The following is an 18,445-nucleotide window of genomic DNA, read 5'->3' as shown; positions in this document are numbered from 1 at the left end:
TTAAACACCTCAGTTCCTTCTTGTGTCTGTTTATGTCAGATGTATTTTTTCTATATTTTGTGTTTAAAACTTTCAGAGTTAGAGAATAAAAATACTGAGATTACATCTCCTAGACTGTTCATCCCCTCGTTCTTCTATCTAGTACTTCAAGGAAGCTGTCTACCTCTGTCCACTTTCACATCCCATACTTCCTTGAGAAATAGGAGAGGGTCATATTGCCCATTGAGTCATGGAACATGGAACAGTACAGCACAGTGCAGGCCTTTTGGCCCATAATGTTATGTCAACCTTTTAACCGACTGCAAGATCAATCTAACCCTTCCCTCTCACATAGCCCCCCATTTTTCCATCATCCATGTGTCTGTCCGAGTGTCTCTTAAATGTCCCTAATGTATCTGTCTCTACCACCACCCTGGGCAGCGTGTTCCACTCTCTGTGTAAATAATTTACCTCTAGCAACCCCTATACTTTCCTCCAATCACCTATGTCAGTTCATTGATTCATCCCATCCCCCAGCAACATTCACTCCACTAGAAGAACTCAGTGGGTCAAGCAGTATTGAACGTGGAACCTAGAACGTGAAGTATGGAACCGTACACCTTCAGCTCATGATATCGTGGCAAAATAATTAAATTAGTAATCATATGCCCAATTAAACTAATCACTTCTGCCTACTCAATGTCCATATCCCTCCATTCTCTGTACATTAATGTACCTACCTGAGAACCTCTTGAATGTCTCTTTCATACTTACCTTCACTGCCACCTCTTGCGGCTCTTTCCTGGCACCCATCGTGCTCTTTGTAAAAATTCTTGTCTTTGGCATCTCCTTTAAATGTACTGTCCTCACCTTCAATACATGCCCTCTCATATTAAACCTTTCAACCTGGGAGAGAGAAGATACAAGCCAGCTATCTATCCCTATGCCTCACAATCGTATAGACATCATTTAGATTTAGAGTTGTAGAGTCATAGAAAACTGGCCCTTTGGCCCATCTACCTCATTGCAAACTACTAACCTGCCTAGTCCCATTGACTTACACCTGGACCATGGCCCTCCTTATGCCTCCCACCCATGTACCTATCCAAATTTCTCTTGAATGTTGAAATAGAATCCACATCCAGCACTTCAGTTGGCACCTCGTTCCACACTCACCACCCTCTGAGGGAAGAAATTTCCCCGCATGTTATCCTTAAGCACTTCACCTTTCATCCTTAAGCCAAGATTTCCAGTTCTAGTCTCACCCAACCTCAGTGGAAAAAGCCCGCTTGAACTTACCCTATCTATCTCCTTATGGGCGCCACCGTAGCATAGCAGTTTGCGCGACGGTATTACACTTCTGAGCGGCGGAGTTCAGAGTCCATTTCAAGCATCCTCCATAGCGAGTCTCTGTATGTCCGCCATGAAGAGTTTGTGGGTTTCCTCCCACACTCCAAAGACGTACCAGATAGGTTAATTGGTCATTGTAATTTGTCCAGTGATTAGGTTAGGGAAAAATCAAGCTTGTCGAGGCTTGAAGGGCCTATTCTGCCCTGTATCTCCAATTAATTAATTAGTTAAGTAATTTGTATGCATCTATCAGATCTCCCCTTATTCCTCTACGCTCTAGGGAATAAAGTCCCAACCGTTTCAACCTTTCCCTAGAACTCAGGTCATCAAGTTTCTGCAGCTTCCTAGTAAATTTTCTGTACACCCTTTCAATCTTATTGACATCTTTCCTGTAGGTAGGTGACCAAAACTGCGTTGAAACGCTGCTTCAGGATCTGAAAATTGAGAAATCCTTCCCTTCAAAATCTGTGATCAAAGTAAACTTTATTTTTTGTATTTTCCAGATCGAGAGTCTCGACAGAAGGAACAAGGTCTTTATTGGGTTTTATGCTGTAAGTGGGAATGAGGTGTACATTCCAACCACAGTAACAGAAGTGATTACAGCCTATGGTGTGGAGAACCTCAGCCGTGACCTACAGAACTACGTCCCTGATATCCAGTCAGTCCTGATCGCTGCCTCGCCATGGGCCCCGCTCCCAGCTCCCTGGTTCCAGCTGAGGACTGGTGAGTGTTGGGCAAAGAAGAGTTTACTTGGATTTTTTTGGATCTGATGATTTTGCAATCCAGTCATTCTCCCGAATTCAAGAATGAGACATAAAACTTACTGCTTATAGCTATTTCATTGAGTGGTGCAAAGAATAAATAATCAGCAAAGAATCACAGTCAGAATCAGGTTTAATATCCTCGGCACATATGGTGAAATTTTTTAACTTTAGGGCGGTTACATGACAAATAAATGTAAAGAAAAAACTGTTACATGAATATATATGTCTCTATTAAATAGTTAAGTTAACTAAGTTGAGCAAAATAACAGAAATATAAAAATAGTGAGGTAGTGTTCATGGGTTTAATGTCCTTTCAGGTGGCAGGCAGAAGGGAAGAAGCTGTTCCTGAATTGTTGAGTGTGTGCCGTCAGGCTTCTATACCTCCTTCCCGATGTAACAGTGTGAAGAGGGCGTGCCCTGGGTGGTGAGGATCCCAAATGATGGATGCCGCCTTCCAAAGACACGTTCTTCATGTCTTGAATATCACGAGGCTAGTACCCGTGACAGAGCTGACTAATTTTACAAGTTTCTGCGACTTATTTCAATCTTGTGCTGTTGCTCCCCACTCTACGCGCCCCCCCCCATGTGAGGTGCTGATGCAGTCAGTCAGAATGCTCTCCAGAGTACATTTGTAGAAGTTTTTGAATGTTTCAGTTGACAAACTAAATCTCCTCAAACTCCTAATGAAATATAGCCATTGTCTTGCCTTCTTTATAGCTGCATCGATATGTTGCGTCCAGGTTAGGTCCTCAGAGATAATGACATGCAGGAACCTGAAATTGCACACTGTCTCCACTTCTGATCCCGCTATGAGGATTGGTTTGAGTTCCCTTGTCTTACCCTTTCTGAAATCCACAACTAGCTCTTTGGTCTTTCTAATGCTGAGAGCAAGGTTGTTGCTGTGACACCACTCAACTAGCTGGTAAATCTCGTTCCTGTACGCCCTCTCATCACCATCTGAGATTCTGCCAACAATGATTGTATCATCAGCAAATCTACAGATGGTATTTGAGCTATGCCTAGCCCCACAGCCATGGGTACAGAGAGAGAAGAACAGTGGGCTAAGCACGCACCCCTGAGGTGCACCTGTTTTGATCGTCAGTGAGGAGGAGATATTATCACCAATCTGCACAGATTGTGGTCTTCTGGTTAGGAAGTCGAGGATCCAATTGCAGATGAAGGTACAGAGGCCCACGTTCTGAGTATAACAGTGCTTAACATCCATTGTGGTGTCTACACTTAGTGACCACTTTGCAGGAGTGGAACTTGGTATGGTCTTTTGCTGCTGTAGCCCATCCACCTCAAGGTTTGACATGTTGTGCGTTCAGAGCTGCTCTTCTCCACACCGCTGTTGTGTGCATGGTCATTTGAATTATCTTTGCCTTCCTACCCGCTTGAACCTGTCTGGCCATTCTCCCCTGACCTCTCTCATTAATAACTTTTTTTCACCCACAGAGCTGCCGCTCACTGGATGCTCTTTTTGTTTTTCACACCGTTCCCTGTAAGCGCTAGAGACTGTTTTGCATGGAAATCCCAGGAGATCAGTTTCTGAGATAATCAAACCACCCTGTCTGGGATCAACAATCATTCCATGGTCAAAGTGTCTTAGATCACATTTCTTCCCTGTTCCGATGTTTGGTCTGAACAACAACCGAACCTCTTGACCACGTCTGCATGCTTTTATGCATCGAGTTGCTGCAATATAATTGGCTGATTAGATATTTGCATTAATGAGCAGGTGCACAGTGACTACTGAGTGTATAAAGTGATGCCAATGTAATTACATCAACATGCACAAAAAATGCTGGTGAACGCAGTGGGCCAGGCAGCATCACCAGCATTTTTTGTGTGTATTGCTTGGATTTCCAGCATCTGCAGATTTCCTCGTGTCTGCCAATGTTATTACCTTGGGGTTAACCCTTTGTGGTCACCTTATGCAAAAGCTAGCTCAGACGAAGAGATCCCTTGTTAACAAAGAGCCAGTCAAATAGCTGGATTCAAGTGACGTGACATCTGCTGCAGGAAAACTAAGAAGCTTCTAGAAAAATACACAAGCAGCTGTAGTATTGTTTGTGCTGTGCTGTGTTGTATGATGTGGGTGACTGCGGCTTTTCCATGACCATGATGGTTCTGGGTAAATTTTTCTACAGAAGTGGTTTGCCATTGCCTTCTTCTGGGCAGCGTCTTGATAAGGTGGGTGACCCCAGCCATTATCAATACTCCTCAGAGATTGTCTGCCTGGCTTCAGTGGTCGCATAACCAGGATTTGTGATATGTACCAACTGCTCATACGACCATCCAGCACCTGCCCCCATGGCTTCATGTGGCCCTGATCAGGGGTGGGGGATGGCTAAGCAGGGGCTACACCTTGCCCAAGGGTGACCTGCAGGTTAGCAGAGGGAAGGTGAAACGTATAAAATTATGAAAGGGATAGATAAGATAGAGGCAGGAAAGTTGTTGAGACTAGACGTAGCCTCAAAATTCGGGGGAGTAGATTTAGGACAGAGATGAGGAGGCACTGCTTTTCCCAGAGAGTAGTGAATCTGTGGAATTCTCTGCCCAATGAAGCAGTGGAGGCTGCCTCAGTGAATATATTTATGGCAAGGGTGGATAGATTATTGCACAGTAGGGGAATTAAGGGTTATGGGGAAAAGGCGGGTAGGTGGCGAGGAGTCCATGGCCAGATCAGCCATGATCTTATTGAATGGCTGAGTGGGCTTGACGGGCCAGATGGCCAAATCCTGCTCCTATTTCCTATGTTCCTACACCTCATTTGGTAGAGACGTATCTCCACACTGCCAACCAAGCTTTACTACCATTACTGGAAAATTCATTGAATAATTACACTTACATGGGTGATTATATAGAAAAACAAGCAAGCTTAGGGAGGTTAAATTATAAGACAAGTAACAGTTTCACACTGTAATCCAACAGCTTTCTGCCCCTGGACAAGAGCTCAGCACCTACAGCCAATAGTCATTAAATCATAGAGTTAGACAGCATGGAAACAGTTCCAAACCACCAGAATAATCAAGAACAGGTAATTCCCTTCAAGTATTCGGTTCTTGAACCAACCGGCACAAACCTAATCACTGCCTCAGTAGAGCAACAATATACTTTGACACTTTACATTGAAAGAGGGTTTGCTTTGTTTTACTCTCATTGTGTTCTTTCTTTTAAAAAGTGTGTATACTATGAATTGAATGAATGAATGAATTGAATTGACTTTATTTCTTACATCCTTCACATACATTAGGAGTAAAAATCTTTACGTTACATCTCCATCTAAATGTGCAATGTATAATAATTTGTAATAATGTATAATAAATAGAACAGTCAATATAATATAGAGTATACTCAAAAGCGAGGTCGCCTACAGGGAAGAAGTCATTTCTCTGTTACAATGATGTCAAGAAAACAACCTCTCCCTCAATGTTGCAAAAACAAAGGAGCCGGTTGTGGAATACAGGAGGAATGGACCCCTATTGACATCAATGGATCTGGGGTTGAGGGGGTGAACAGTTTCAAGTTTCTCGGCATCCACATCACCGAGGACCTCACGTGGTCTGTGCACACCGGCTGTGTGGTGAAAAAGGCATAACAGCGCCTCTTTCACCTCAAGAGGATGAGGAAACATGGAAACATAGAAATATAGAAAACTTACAGCACAATACAAGCCCTTCGGCCCACAATGCTGTGCTGAACATGTCCCTACCTTAGAACTACCTAGGCTTTACCCATAGCCCTCTATTTTTCTAAGCTCCATGTAGCCATCCAGGAGTCTCTTAAAGACCCTATCGTTTCTGCCGCCGGCAGCCCATTCCATGCACTCACCACTCTCTGTGTGAAAAAACTTAACCCTGACATCTTCTCTGTACCTACTTCCAAGTACCTTAAAATTATGCCCTCTTGTGCTAGCCATTTCAGCCCTGGGGAAAAGCCTCTGACTATCCACATGATCAATGCCTGTCATTATCTTGTACACCTCTATCAGGTCACCCTCATCCTCCGATGCTCCAAGGAGAAAAGGCCAAGTTCACTCAACCTATTCTCATCAGGCATGCTCCCCAATCCAGGCAACATCCTTGTAAATCTCCTCTGCACCCTTTCTATTGTTTCCACGTCCTTCCTGTAATGAGGTGACCAGAATTGAGCACAGTACTCCAAGTGGGGTCTGACCAGGGTCCTGTATAGCTGCAACATTACCTCTCGGCTCTTAAACTCAATCCCACGATTGATGAAAGCTAATGCACCGTATGCCTTCTTAACCACAGAGTCAACCTGCGCAGCAGCTTTGAGTGTCCTATGGACTCGGACCCCAAGATCCCTCTGATTCTCCACACTGCCAAGAGTCTTACCATTAATACTATATTCTGTCATCATACTTGACCTACCAAAACGAACCACCTCAGACTTATCTGGGTTGAACTCATTCTGCCACTTCTCAGCCCAGTTTTGCATTTTATCAATGTCCCGTTGTAACCTCTGACAGCCCTCCACACTATCCACAACACCCCCAACCTTTGTGTCATCAGCAAACTTACTAACCCACCCCTCCACTTCCTCATCCAGGTCATTTATAAAAATCACAAAGAGTAGGAGTCCCAGAGCAGATCCCTGAGGCACCCCACTGGTCACTGGAAGTTTGGTATGGGCCCCCAAATCCTAAGAACTTTCTACAGGCGCACATTGAGAGCATCCTGACTGGCTACATCACTGCCTGGCATTGGAACTGTACCTCCCTTAATTGCAGGACTCTGCAGAGAGAGATGTAGACAGCCCAGCACATCTGTAGTTGTGAACGTCCCATGATTCAGGACATTTACAAGGACACATGTGTAAAAGGAGCCCATAGGATCCTTGGGGATCCAACCATCCCAACCACAATCTATTCCAGGTGCTACCATCCAGGAAATGGTACCACGGCATAAAAGCCAGGACCAACAGGCTCTGGGACAGCTTCTTCCACCAGGCCATCAGACTGATGAACTCGTTCTGAACATGTAACAGTGCAGCAGAGGAACAGGCACTTTGGCCAACAAAGTTGTGCCAAACCAGCTAAAATGTAAATCAAAACCCACCAAACAGTTATTCCTCCTGCCTAAACAATGTCCTAATCCCTTCAGTTTCCTCACCTCCAATTTAGATTAGATTAGATTAGATTCAACTTCATTGTCATTGTGCTCAGTACAGATACAAAGCCAATGAAATGCAATTAGCATCTAACCAGAAATGCAAAGAATAGTGTTATTTACAAAATAACTGCGAATAAAAAGTAAGTGCTACAGCACACAAATATAAAAGTACTGAGACAGTTCAATATGGGTGCAATATTGCTTAGCGCTGTGATGTGAGGTTCAGCAGGGTCACAGCCTCAGGGAAGAAGCTCTTCCTGAACCTGCTGGTGCAGGAGCGGAGGTTCCTGTAGCGCCTACCGGATGGGAGGAGAGTAAAAAGTCCATGGTTAGGGTGAGATGCATCCTTGATAATGCTTTTCGCCCTGCCCTAAATTTCTCTTAAAAGCCTCTAATGAATTTCCCTCTACCACCATATCAGACAGTGCATTCCAGACATCCACCACTCTCTAAGTAAAAAAATTACCCCTCACATCCTCTTTGAACCTATCCCTCCTCAGCTACAATAATTCAATAGTCCCATTTAATATCAAAGAATGTATGCGATTTACAACCTGAAATTCTTGTTCTTCGCACATATCCAGTAATATCCTAGTGGGAAAGTTTGTTAATGCTGCATGAGGCTGCTTAATAAGCTATGCACCCATGGTATTACAGGAAAGACTCTAGCACGGATAAAGCAATGACTAAATGGCAGGAGGTAAAGAGTTGGAATAAAAGGAACCTTTTCTGGCTGGCTGCCGGTGACTAGTGGTGTTCCACAGGGTGTCTGTTTTGGGACTGATTATTTTTACGTTATATGTCAATGATTTGGATGATGGAATTGATGGCTTTGTTGCAAAGTTTGCAGCCGCTATGAAGTAGGTGGAGGGGTAGGTAGTTTTGAGGAAGTAGAGAGGCTACAGAAGGACTTAGATTAGGGAAATGGCAGATGGAATACAGTGTTGGAACATGTGTGATTTTGCATTATGGTAGATGAAATGAAAGAGTTGACTACTATCTAAATGGAGAGAAAATAGAAAAAAACTGAGGCGTAAAGAGACTCGGGAGACTTTTGAGCAGGATTCCCAAAAGGTTGAGTCTGTGGTGAGGATACAAATGGAATGTGAGCATTCATTTGAAGTGGACATTCAAGCAAAGATGTAAAATTGAGACTTTATAAAGCACCGGTGAGGCCTCACTTGGAGTATTGTGAGCAGTTTTGGTCCGTTGTGTTAGAAAGGATGTACTGAATCTGGAGAGGGTTCACAGGAATGTAGTAACAGCAGGTTAGAAATTGTCCTGGAGCCTTGTGGTACATATTCTCTTACTTTTATATCTTCAACTAGGTGGTATAGTAGAAACTGTTTCTCTGTCCAACTGCATAAAGCAAATGGGGCCACAATTTGAGCGGAAGGACAGTGCACGTCCCTTGACACCTCCTTGAATATCAGCCTGGATTGATGATAGGTGACTCAAACAGCCTCAGACACAGGGATGTCTCCACTGAGGCAAGATGACCTTCATTGTAAAACAAATGCAAAATCCCGCAGATGCTGGAAGACCGAAATAGAAGCAGGAAGCACTGGGAATACTTACCAGGCCAGGCAGGGAGAAGCACAGTTAACCTAGAAATGCGTTAAGGCTGCTCCAAAAAAAGTTGCTGCTGTCCATATCAAAATTAGGTTAACTCAATCAAGTTTTTTTTTCTCAAATTTCTGCTTCATGATTCGAGATTGTTTGTGGTTGTCCTTCAGTACATGAATGTAAAGGAGACCAAAATGATTATTACACTGGATCTGATGCAGCATGAAAAAATACAATTAGCATGAAGAACACAATAAAAAACTATAAAACCCACAATAAATCTAAACACAAGAGGTTCTGCAGATGCTGAAACTCTATAGTAACAGATATGCTATAAATGCTATTTATTTTTATTTATCTCTCTATCGATACAGCACAGTCAGGCCCTTCTACTCAATGAGCCACACCATCCAGCAACCCACTGATTTATCTTTAGCCTTATCACAGGACAATTTACAATGACCAATTAACCTACTAACCGATACGTCATGGGGTCATGGGGATAACATACAAACTCCTTACATACGGTGCTGGAATTGAACTCCGAACTCCGATGCCCGAGTTGTAATAGCGTCGCAATTAACTGCCACACTACCATGGTGCTGGAGGAACTCAGCAGGTCAGACAGCCTCTCTGGAAAGGAATAAACAGTCAGAGTTTTGGGCTGAGTCCTGATCAAGGTCTTGACCCGAAATTTCAAATTTCTGTGGGTTCTGCAGGTGTTCCAGTTTCCCCCGTGTCCCAGAAACGCATGGTTTCGTAGGTTAATTGGTCATTGTAAATTATCCTGTGATTAGGCTGGAGCAGGTTCCTTCAGCTGGATGGCCTCACACACTCTGTGTCTTCAATTATGCCTTGCAGAGGGTAAATGTGAGTGTTCTCCCTCAAAACATACTGAGCACTACATTCTGGTTTAAGTTATCATCCCTGAGATATTCTGGGATTTCTCAAAGCCTTTTAGGGGATCTCGGCCTGAAACATTGACTGTTTATTCCTCCTCATAGATGCTACCTGACCTGCTGAGTACCTCCAGCATTTTCTGTGTGTTGCTCTGGAGTTGAAGCATCTGCGATCGTGGCCCACTCTCTTCTCTCCTATGACGTTCTCTCTTCGCCAGCCTTTTCCACCTATCACCTCCCAGCTTCTTACTTCACCCTCCTTTCCCCATCCACTTGGCTTCACCTATTGCCTTCTAGCTTGTCCCCCTTCCCCTCTCCCCGCCCTCATATTCTGGCATCTTCCCTCTTTCTTTCCAGTCCTGATGAATGGTCTCGACCCAAAATGTCGATTGTTTATTCCCCTCTATAGATGCTGCCTGACCTGTTGAGTACCTCCAGCATTTTGTGTGTGTGTGTGTGTTACGATAACTATAAATATAAGAGCAATCCTATAAACACAAAACCAAGTAGGGAATATGTCTTCTTGTGTCTTGATGGTATTTTCATACCCACTTGAACTTTCTCTCAAAGATCAAATGTTGATTCTTGTTAATTATCTATCTATTAATTATTTTGTATTTGTACAAATTGTCTTTTGCACATTGGTTGTTTGTAGTTCTTCATTGATTCCACTGAATTTCTTTGTTCTAATGTAAATACCTGCAAGAAAATTAAACTCAGGGTGGTAATGATGATATACAGTATGTTGATCATAAATTTACTTTGAACTTGCTCTCTCCCTCTCTGACACCAGTGCTCCAGTTTGTGAGTACCACCGACATCATCAGATTCTGCAGCTTTACCCAGACCATGGAGGCCAGACTTCAGAGAGCCTTCGAGGAGGCAGCATCTCGGGCTGCCACCTTCAAAAGTCACTTAAAAGTTCAGGTAAAACTTTCATTTGGACTTGGAATATTGTGTTCCATTCTAGTCGCCTCCATACAGGAAGGATGTAAAAGTTTCAGAGAGGGTGCAGAGGAGATTTCCCAGGTGCTCCCTGGAATAGAGCCCCAGCCGAGGCAACGTGTTGTGTCCTCGAGCAAGGCACTTAATCACACATTGCTCTGCGACGACACTGGTGCCAAGCTGTATGGGTCCTAATGCCCTTCCCTTGGACAACGTTGGTGTCGTGGAGAGGGGAGACTTGCAGCATGGGCAACTGCTGGTCTTCCATACAACCTTGCCCAGGCCCGTGCCCTGGAGAGTGAAGACTTTCCAGGCGCAGATCCATGGTCTCGCAAGACTAACAGATGCCCTGGAATAGAGAGTATGTCTTATGAGGATAGGCTGAGTAAGCTGGGGCTTTTCTCTTTGGGCGAAGAAGGATGAGAGGTGACTTGATAGAGGTGTACAAGACGATAAGAGGCAGAGATTGACACGAAAGCTTAAGATTTTTCCCAGGGTGGAAGTGGCTAATATGCGGAGGTATAACTTTAAGGTGATTGGAGGAAAGTATAGGGGGGACGTCAGGGATAGAATTTTTGCACAGAAAGTGGTGGGTGCATGGAACACTCTGCCAGGGTGACTATAGAGACAGATACATTAGGGACATTTAAGAAGCCCTTAGATAGACATAGGGATTGTAGGAAAAATGGAGGGCTATGTGGGAGGGGAGGGTTAGATTGATCTTAATGTCAGATAAAAGACTGGCACAACCCTGTGGGCCAAAGGACCTGTTCCTGTGCTGTACTGGTCTGTGTTCTCACCATATAGTGAAAGGCATTGTTGGCATCAAACCTTTTCAGCCAGGATTGTATTAGGCAGCCCACAATTATCACATGCTTCTGGCCTCAACATAGCAGGCCCACAACTCACTCACCCTCACTGTACATCTTTGGACCGTGGGAGGAAACCAGAGCACCCAGAGGAAACCCATGCAGATCACGGGGTGAACATAGAAACTCTTTACGGACAGCAGAGGGAACTGAACCAGTATGCTACACAATGATAATCACTACCTTAGTATGCCAACACGATGACCACTTTGAATTTCAATGCACTTACAATGAGTTACACTGAATTTCAGGGTTGTACACGGTGACATATATATACTTAGATAATAAAAGTTATGTTGAACTTTGTTTTTTTATTGCTCTAACTGTGATTTTTAAAAATAATTTTGTATTATTTGTGTTTTTATTTCTTTTGAATTTTGTATTTCTGAACACAAGAGACTGTGAAGATGCTGGAAGTCCAGAAGAGCACACAAAATGCTGGAGGAACTCAGCAGGTCAGGCAGCTATGAAGCAGCTTGTCCTGAAACATCGACTCTTTATTCCTCTCCATGGACGTTTCCTTACCGGCTGAGTTCCTCCAGCCTCTTGTGTGTTTATTTGATGCTCTGTCCCTGTGATGCTGCTGCAAGTAAGTTTTTCATTGCACTGTGCACACAAGGACTTGTGCACGTGACTTTAATCAGTCTCAAATTGGATGTTAAATGGATAGGTTATTGCTGCACTGTGCGGAGGTGACAGGGAACTAGTGGGAACGTGCTTTCGAACAACCAGCCCAATAAAAGTGCCGTCAATAGTTCCCTTCCCTGCAGTGTAATGCTGTCACAGAGAACACACTCTCAGAGTGATATACGTGGGTTGTACAAAATTGATTAAATGCTTTCCAATTTAAATATGTAGTCAGACTTGATTTGCTACCCTTAAGAAAATCATGAATGTGTCTAGGTTTTCTGAAGTCAACATTTCTTTTGGAAATGCCATTAGCTATTTTCCTGAGACACAAGATTTTGCGGATACTGGAAGTCTAGAGTAACAGACTCAAAATGCTGGAGGAACTCAGCAAGTCAGGCAGCATCTATGGAAGGGAATAAACTGTCGAAATTTTGGGCTGAGACCCTTCATCAGGACTGATGATACCAAAGCCCTCACCCCATCCTCCTGCTGTTGTAACAGGGAAAGGGGTTCTCCTTCTCCTTACCTAGCACCCATGAGCCTCCATATCCACCACATTTCTTCTTCTTCTGCAGCCCTTTACCTTTTCCACCTATCACCTCCCAGCTTCTTACTTCATCCCCCCTCGTAGCTTCTAGCTGCACTCCTTCCCCTCCCGCCACCTTTTTAATCTGGTGTCTTCCGCCTTCCTTCTCAGTCCTGATGAAGGGTCTCAGCCCAAAACATCAACAGTTCACTCCTCTCCATAGACGCTGCCTGATCGGCTGAGTTCCTCCAGCATATTGTGTGTGTGCAACTATTCTCCTTCCTTGTCGAATGTGAAGCCAGCGTCCTGACTCATCCCTCGAGGAGGGTGAATGGTGAGCACTTGACAGACTAGCAGTCCATTGCAGAGACTGAAAGGTTTTTAATAAATTCCCACTTGAACTTTAGGTCCACCTGTTCAGGTCTGACATAATGACCAAGGGTCTTTACTTATTTATTTAGAAATACAGTGCAGCACAGCTTTCTGGCCTTCTGAGCCGCATCACCCAGCAAACCAGTGATTTAGCCTTAGTGTAATCACAGGACAATTTACAGTGACCAATTCACTTACTAACTGGTACGTCTTTGGACGGTGGGGGGAAGCCAGAGCACCCAGAACCAGGGGGAGAATATACAAACTCCTGACAGACAGCGGTGGGAATCGAACCTCAGTTACTGATCACTGGCATTGTACAGTGCTGCACTAATCACTAGCCCACAGTGCTGCCCCTATTTAACCTGTTATTTAACTCCAGCCTAATCACAGGAGAATTTGCAATGACCAATTAACCTACTAACTGGTGTGTCTTTGGACTGGGAGGAAACCAGAGCCCCCGGAGGAAACCCACGTTCATACATTAAGAACTTTCTTACAAAGGACGCCAGAAATGAACTTCAAACTCTGATGACTCGAGCTGTAATAGTTTAGTGCCTTACCGCGGTGCTACTGTGGACTTTTCTGAGCAGTTTCATGTCTAAATTCTCAGTGTTTCATATTCGCTATGGAGGCTGGGCAACATTTTACTAAAGTATATTACGAAATAGTGATATCTCTCAAGTAATTGATTAAGTGTCTGTGATGTATCATTCAGCATGTGTTTTCTGGGTGTTGTGTGTGTGTACATGTGTGTGCAAGAGACTGACGTTATATATGTGTGAATATGTGTGTGGAGGTGTGTGTATGGAGGTGTCTGTGGTTGTGTGTCCGAAGGTGTTTGTGTGGCTGTGTGTGTGGTGTGCATGTGGAGGTGTGTGTGTGGTTGTGTGTGGGTTTGAGTGTATGAGGATGTGTCTGTGTGGCTGTGTGTGTGTGAGAATGTGTATGTGCGCTGGTGTCACACCTGAGTGTGTACGGAGGTGTTTGTGTGTGGATATGTGTCTATGTGTGTGTGTGTAAGTGTCTATGGGGTTGTGTGTGTGTGTGTGTGGTTATGTGCTTGTGGGTGTGTGTGTGAGGATATGAGGTGTGTGTGAAGGTGTCTGTGGTTGTGTGTCAGTCGTCGTGTGTGTGGTGTGCATGTGAAGGTGTGTGTGTATGGAGGTTTGTGTATTGTGTGCACATGGAGATGTGTGTGCTGTGTGCATGTGGTTTTGTATGTGAGAACGTGTGCATGTGTATGTATGTGTCATTGTGTGCGTGTGTGGTTGTCTTTCTGTGAAAATTATGTGTGGTAACCTGTGTTTGGAATTGTGTGTGCCCAGGTGAGAGAGTGTGTGTGCCTGTGTAGAAGTGGGAGAGTGTGAGTGTTTGTGTGTGTGCACATGTGGGAGAATGTGAGAACGTGTGCGACTGTGTGTATGTATTTGCCCAAGTGTGCGAGTGTGTGTATGTGAGAGTGTGAGCGCATATGTGTGCACAAGCTAGAGAGTCTATATGTGTGCGTGTGAGCGCATATGTGTGCACAAGCTAGAGAGTCTATATGTGTGCGTGTCTACATGTGTGTGCAATGGGAGTGTGAGTATGTGTGTATGTGCGAGTGGGAGAGTGTGCGTATGTATCAAACAGCAGAGTTATTACTATGCCTGCTTCTCAACAATGTTAAGATTTTCTCCGAAACTCTCGCACATATCCTACTCACATCTGGATTTAACCACTGAATGTGCTAACAGTAACTGTGCTGCTTTGCCGATGAGGGCACATGCTTATGCCGTGCTGTCTCATGGGAAGTGGGCAATTAATATCCATGCTCACTGCCTGGGCGAGGAATTCTGAATCAGCAGAGACCCGCACGGCTCATGAAAAATGAGAAACAGCATTAGACCTTGCACAATGAGCACGCTTTATGCTAAAATTGCTCTAACAGCCCAATGCATCGCCAGCACCAGCATGTCCACCATCAAGGGCATATAAGGAAATAACAGGCAGATGGACAAAGGAGAGTCAGTGGATGTTGTTTACTTGGATTTTCAGAAACCTTTGACAAGATGCTGAACAAGATAAGATTAGATTATGAGAACACTCAGTCCTCTTTTATTGTCATTTAGAAATGCACACATGCATTAAGAAATGATACAATGTTTCTCCGGTGTGATATCACAGAAAACAAGACAGACCAAAGACTAACACTGACAAAACCACATAATTATACCATATAGTTACAGCGGTGCAAAGCAATACCATAATTTGATGAAGAACAGTCCATAGGCACAGTAAAAAAAAATAGTCTCAAAGTCCCCGAGTCGATCGACTCCTGAGTCCCCGATAGCAGGCGGCAAAAGGGAGAAACTCCCTGCCATAAACCTCCAGGCACTGTCAACTTGCTGATACCTTGGAAGCAGCTGACCACAGCCGACACTGAGTCCATCTGTCCGAAAACTCCGAGCTTCCGTGCAGCCTCTCCGATACAGTCTGCTGAGCGCCATCCTCTGCCGAGCGCCTTCAACCTCTCCCTGGCCGCTGAAACACGTAAAGCTGAGGATTTCGAGGCCTTCAGCTCCAGAGATTCCGGTTACCACACAGTAGCAACGTAGAACCCATGGTATTACAAGAAAGATACTAACATGAATTGAAGAGTGGCTGACTGGCAGGAGGCAAACAGTGGGAATAAAGGGGGGCCATTTCTGTCTGATTGCCAGTAACAAGTGGTGTTCTACAGGGGTCGGTGTTGGGACTGCCTCTGTTTACGTTGTTTGTCAACGATTTGGATGACAGAATCGATGGCTTAGTGGCCAAGTCTGCAGACGATACACAGATAGGTGGAGGGGCACGTAGTGCTGAGGCAGCAGGGAGTCTGCAGAAGGACTTGGGCAGATTAGGAGAATGGGCAAAGAAGTGGCAAGTGGAATATAGTGTCAGGAAGTGTATGGTCATGCACTTTGGTGGAAGGATAAGCATAGACTATTTTCTAAATGGGGAGAAACTCCATGTATCAGAGGTGCAAAGATATTTGGGAGTCCTTGTACAGGATCCTTCAAAGGTTAATTTGCAGGTTGAGTCAATGGTAAGGAAGGAAATACAATGTTGGCTTTCATTTTGAGAGGACTGGAATATAAGAACAAGGGTGTGAAGCTGAGACTTTATAAGGCACTGGTCAGACCACACTCGGAATGAAAGGCTTGATGAATGAAAGGGGAGCATTTGATGGCTCTGGGCCTGTACTTGCTGGAGCTTCAAAGAATGAGGGTAGGATCTCACTGAAACCTAACAAATGTTGATTGGTCTACACCGAGTAGATGTGGAGAGAATGTTTCCCATAGTGGGAAAGTCTATGACCAGGGAGCAAAGCCTTGGAATAGAGGGACATCCATTTAGTACAGCGATGAGGAGGAACTTCTTTAGACAGGGGATGGTTAATCTGAGGCATTCGTTTCCATGTTTGGATGTGGAGGCCAAGTCAATGAGTATATTTAAAGTGGATGCTGATAGGTTCTTGGTTGGTCAGGGCCTCAAAGGTTTTGGGAGAAGGCAGGAGAGTGGGGTTGAGAGGGATAATAAATCAGCCATGATGGAATGGCAAAGCAGACTCGATAGGCCGGGTGGCCTAATTCTGCTCCTATATCTTATGGTTCTATGGTTTTATATTCAGAAATGTGTCAGAAATGGGTCAGTAACATCATGAAGGATTCCACCCACCCTTCTCAAGGACTGTTTGTCCCACTCCCATCAGAGAGGGGACTAACGTAGCATCCACATCACGACCATCAGACTAATTAATCCACTAACCCACCTCGCCATACTCCCAACCACCATTACTAACCCTCTAACCCACCTCGCCACACTCCCAACCACCATTACTAATCCACTAACCCACCTCGCCACACTCCCGACCACCATTACTAATCCACTACCCCATCTCGCCACACTCCCGACCACCATTACTAACCCTCTAACCCACCTCGCCACACTCCCAACCACCATTACTAATCCACTAACCCACCTCGCCACACTCCCGACCACCATTACTAATCCACTACCCCACCTCACCACACTCCCAACCACCATTACTAATCCACTAACCCACCTCGCCACACTCCCAACCACCATTACTAATCCACTAACTCACCTCGCCACATTCCCAACCACCATTACTAATCCACTAACCCATCTCGCCACACTCCCAACCACCATTACTAATCCACTAACTCACCTTGCCACATTCCCAACCACCATTACTAATCTACTAACCCACCTCGCCACACTCCCAACCACCATTACTAATCCACTAACCCACCTTGCCACACTTCCAACCACCATTACTAATCCACTACCCCGCCTCGCCACACTCCCAACCACCATTACTAATCCACTAACCCACCTCGCCACACTCCCAACCACCATTACTAATCCACTATCCCCCCTCGCCACACTCCCAACCACCATTACTAATCCACTAACCCATCTCGCCACACTCCCAACCACCATTACTAATCCACTACCCCACCTCGCCACACTCCCAACCACCATTACTAACCCACTAACCCACCTCGCCACACTTCCAACCACCATAACTAATCCACTAACTCACCTCGCCACACTCCCAACCACCATTACTAATACACTAACCCACCTCGCCACACTCCCAACCACCATTACTAATCCACTAACTCACCTCGCCACACTCCCAACCACCATTACTAATCCTGTAACCCACCTCGCCACACTCCCACCCACCATTACTTTACCATTTCCTGTCAGTCACCTTGTGTACAGACACTCCTGTGCCTAACGTCACTTTATGGACATACAATCAATGTATATAAGCTACATTATGTATTTATTTTGTTTTTTAAAATTATTATTATTTGTGTTCTTTATCTTATTGTATTTTTTGTGCTGCATCAGATCTAGAGTAACAATTATTTCATTCTCCTTTACACTGTGTACTGGAAATGACATTAAACAATCTTGAATTGTGAATGCTGAATCTTTAAAATTGATCTCATTCTCAGTAAATCTCATTGTTTACAATTACCAAGTGAATTTGTGCACAAACGCATACAGACATGGTCGAGAGGTTCAGTTGTTGTTTAAACCAAACATCAGAATGGGGAAGAAATGTGATCCCAGTGACTTTGACCGTGGAATGATTGTTGGTGCCAGATGGGGTGGTTTGAGTATCTCAGAAAGTACTGATCCCTTCGGATTTTCATGCACAACAGTATCTAGAGTTTACAGAGAAAGCTGTGAAAAACAAAAGACATCCAGTGAGCGGCAGTTCTGTGGGTAAAAATGTCTTGTTAGTGAGAGAGGTCAGAGGAGAATGGTTCAAGCTGACAGGAAGGTGACAGTAACTCAAATAACAACAGTGATGTGCAGAAGAGCATCTCTGAATGCACAACATATT

General features: G+C 44.5%; 1 protein-coding gene across 4 annotated transcripts in view; it reads left to right on the top strand.

Annotated features, from left to right (window-relative positions):
• The window catches only part of kiaa1549lb (KIAA1549-like b), a 273,051-nt gene that overhangs the window by 93,053 nt on the left and 161,553 nt on the right, over positions 1–18,445 (top strand). For all 4 annotated transcript variants that reach the window (XM_063061611.1, XM_063061614.1, XM_063061610.1 and 1 more), the window contains 2 exons: positions 1,833–2,052; positions 10,487–10,620. In XM_063061611.1, coding sequence (XP_062917681.1) covers positions 1,833–2,052; positions 10,487–10,620 — 354 coding nt within the window. The remainder of the gene's footprint in view (positions 1–1,832; positions 2,053–10,486; positions 10,621–18,445) is intronic.

This window comes from Mobula hypostoma, chromosome 11 (assembly GCF_963921235.1).
Source record: "Mobula hypostoma chromosome 11, sMobHyp1.1, whole genome shotgun sequence".
Classification (NCBI taxonomy): Eukaryota; Metazoa; Chordata; class Chondrichthyes; order Myliobatiformes; family Myliobatidae; genus Mobula; species Mobula hypostoma.
This window is presented reverse-complemented; position numbering and strand designations above follow the sequence as displayed.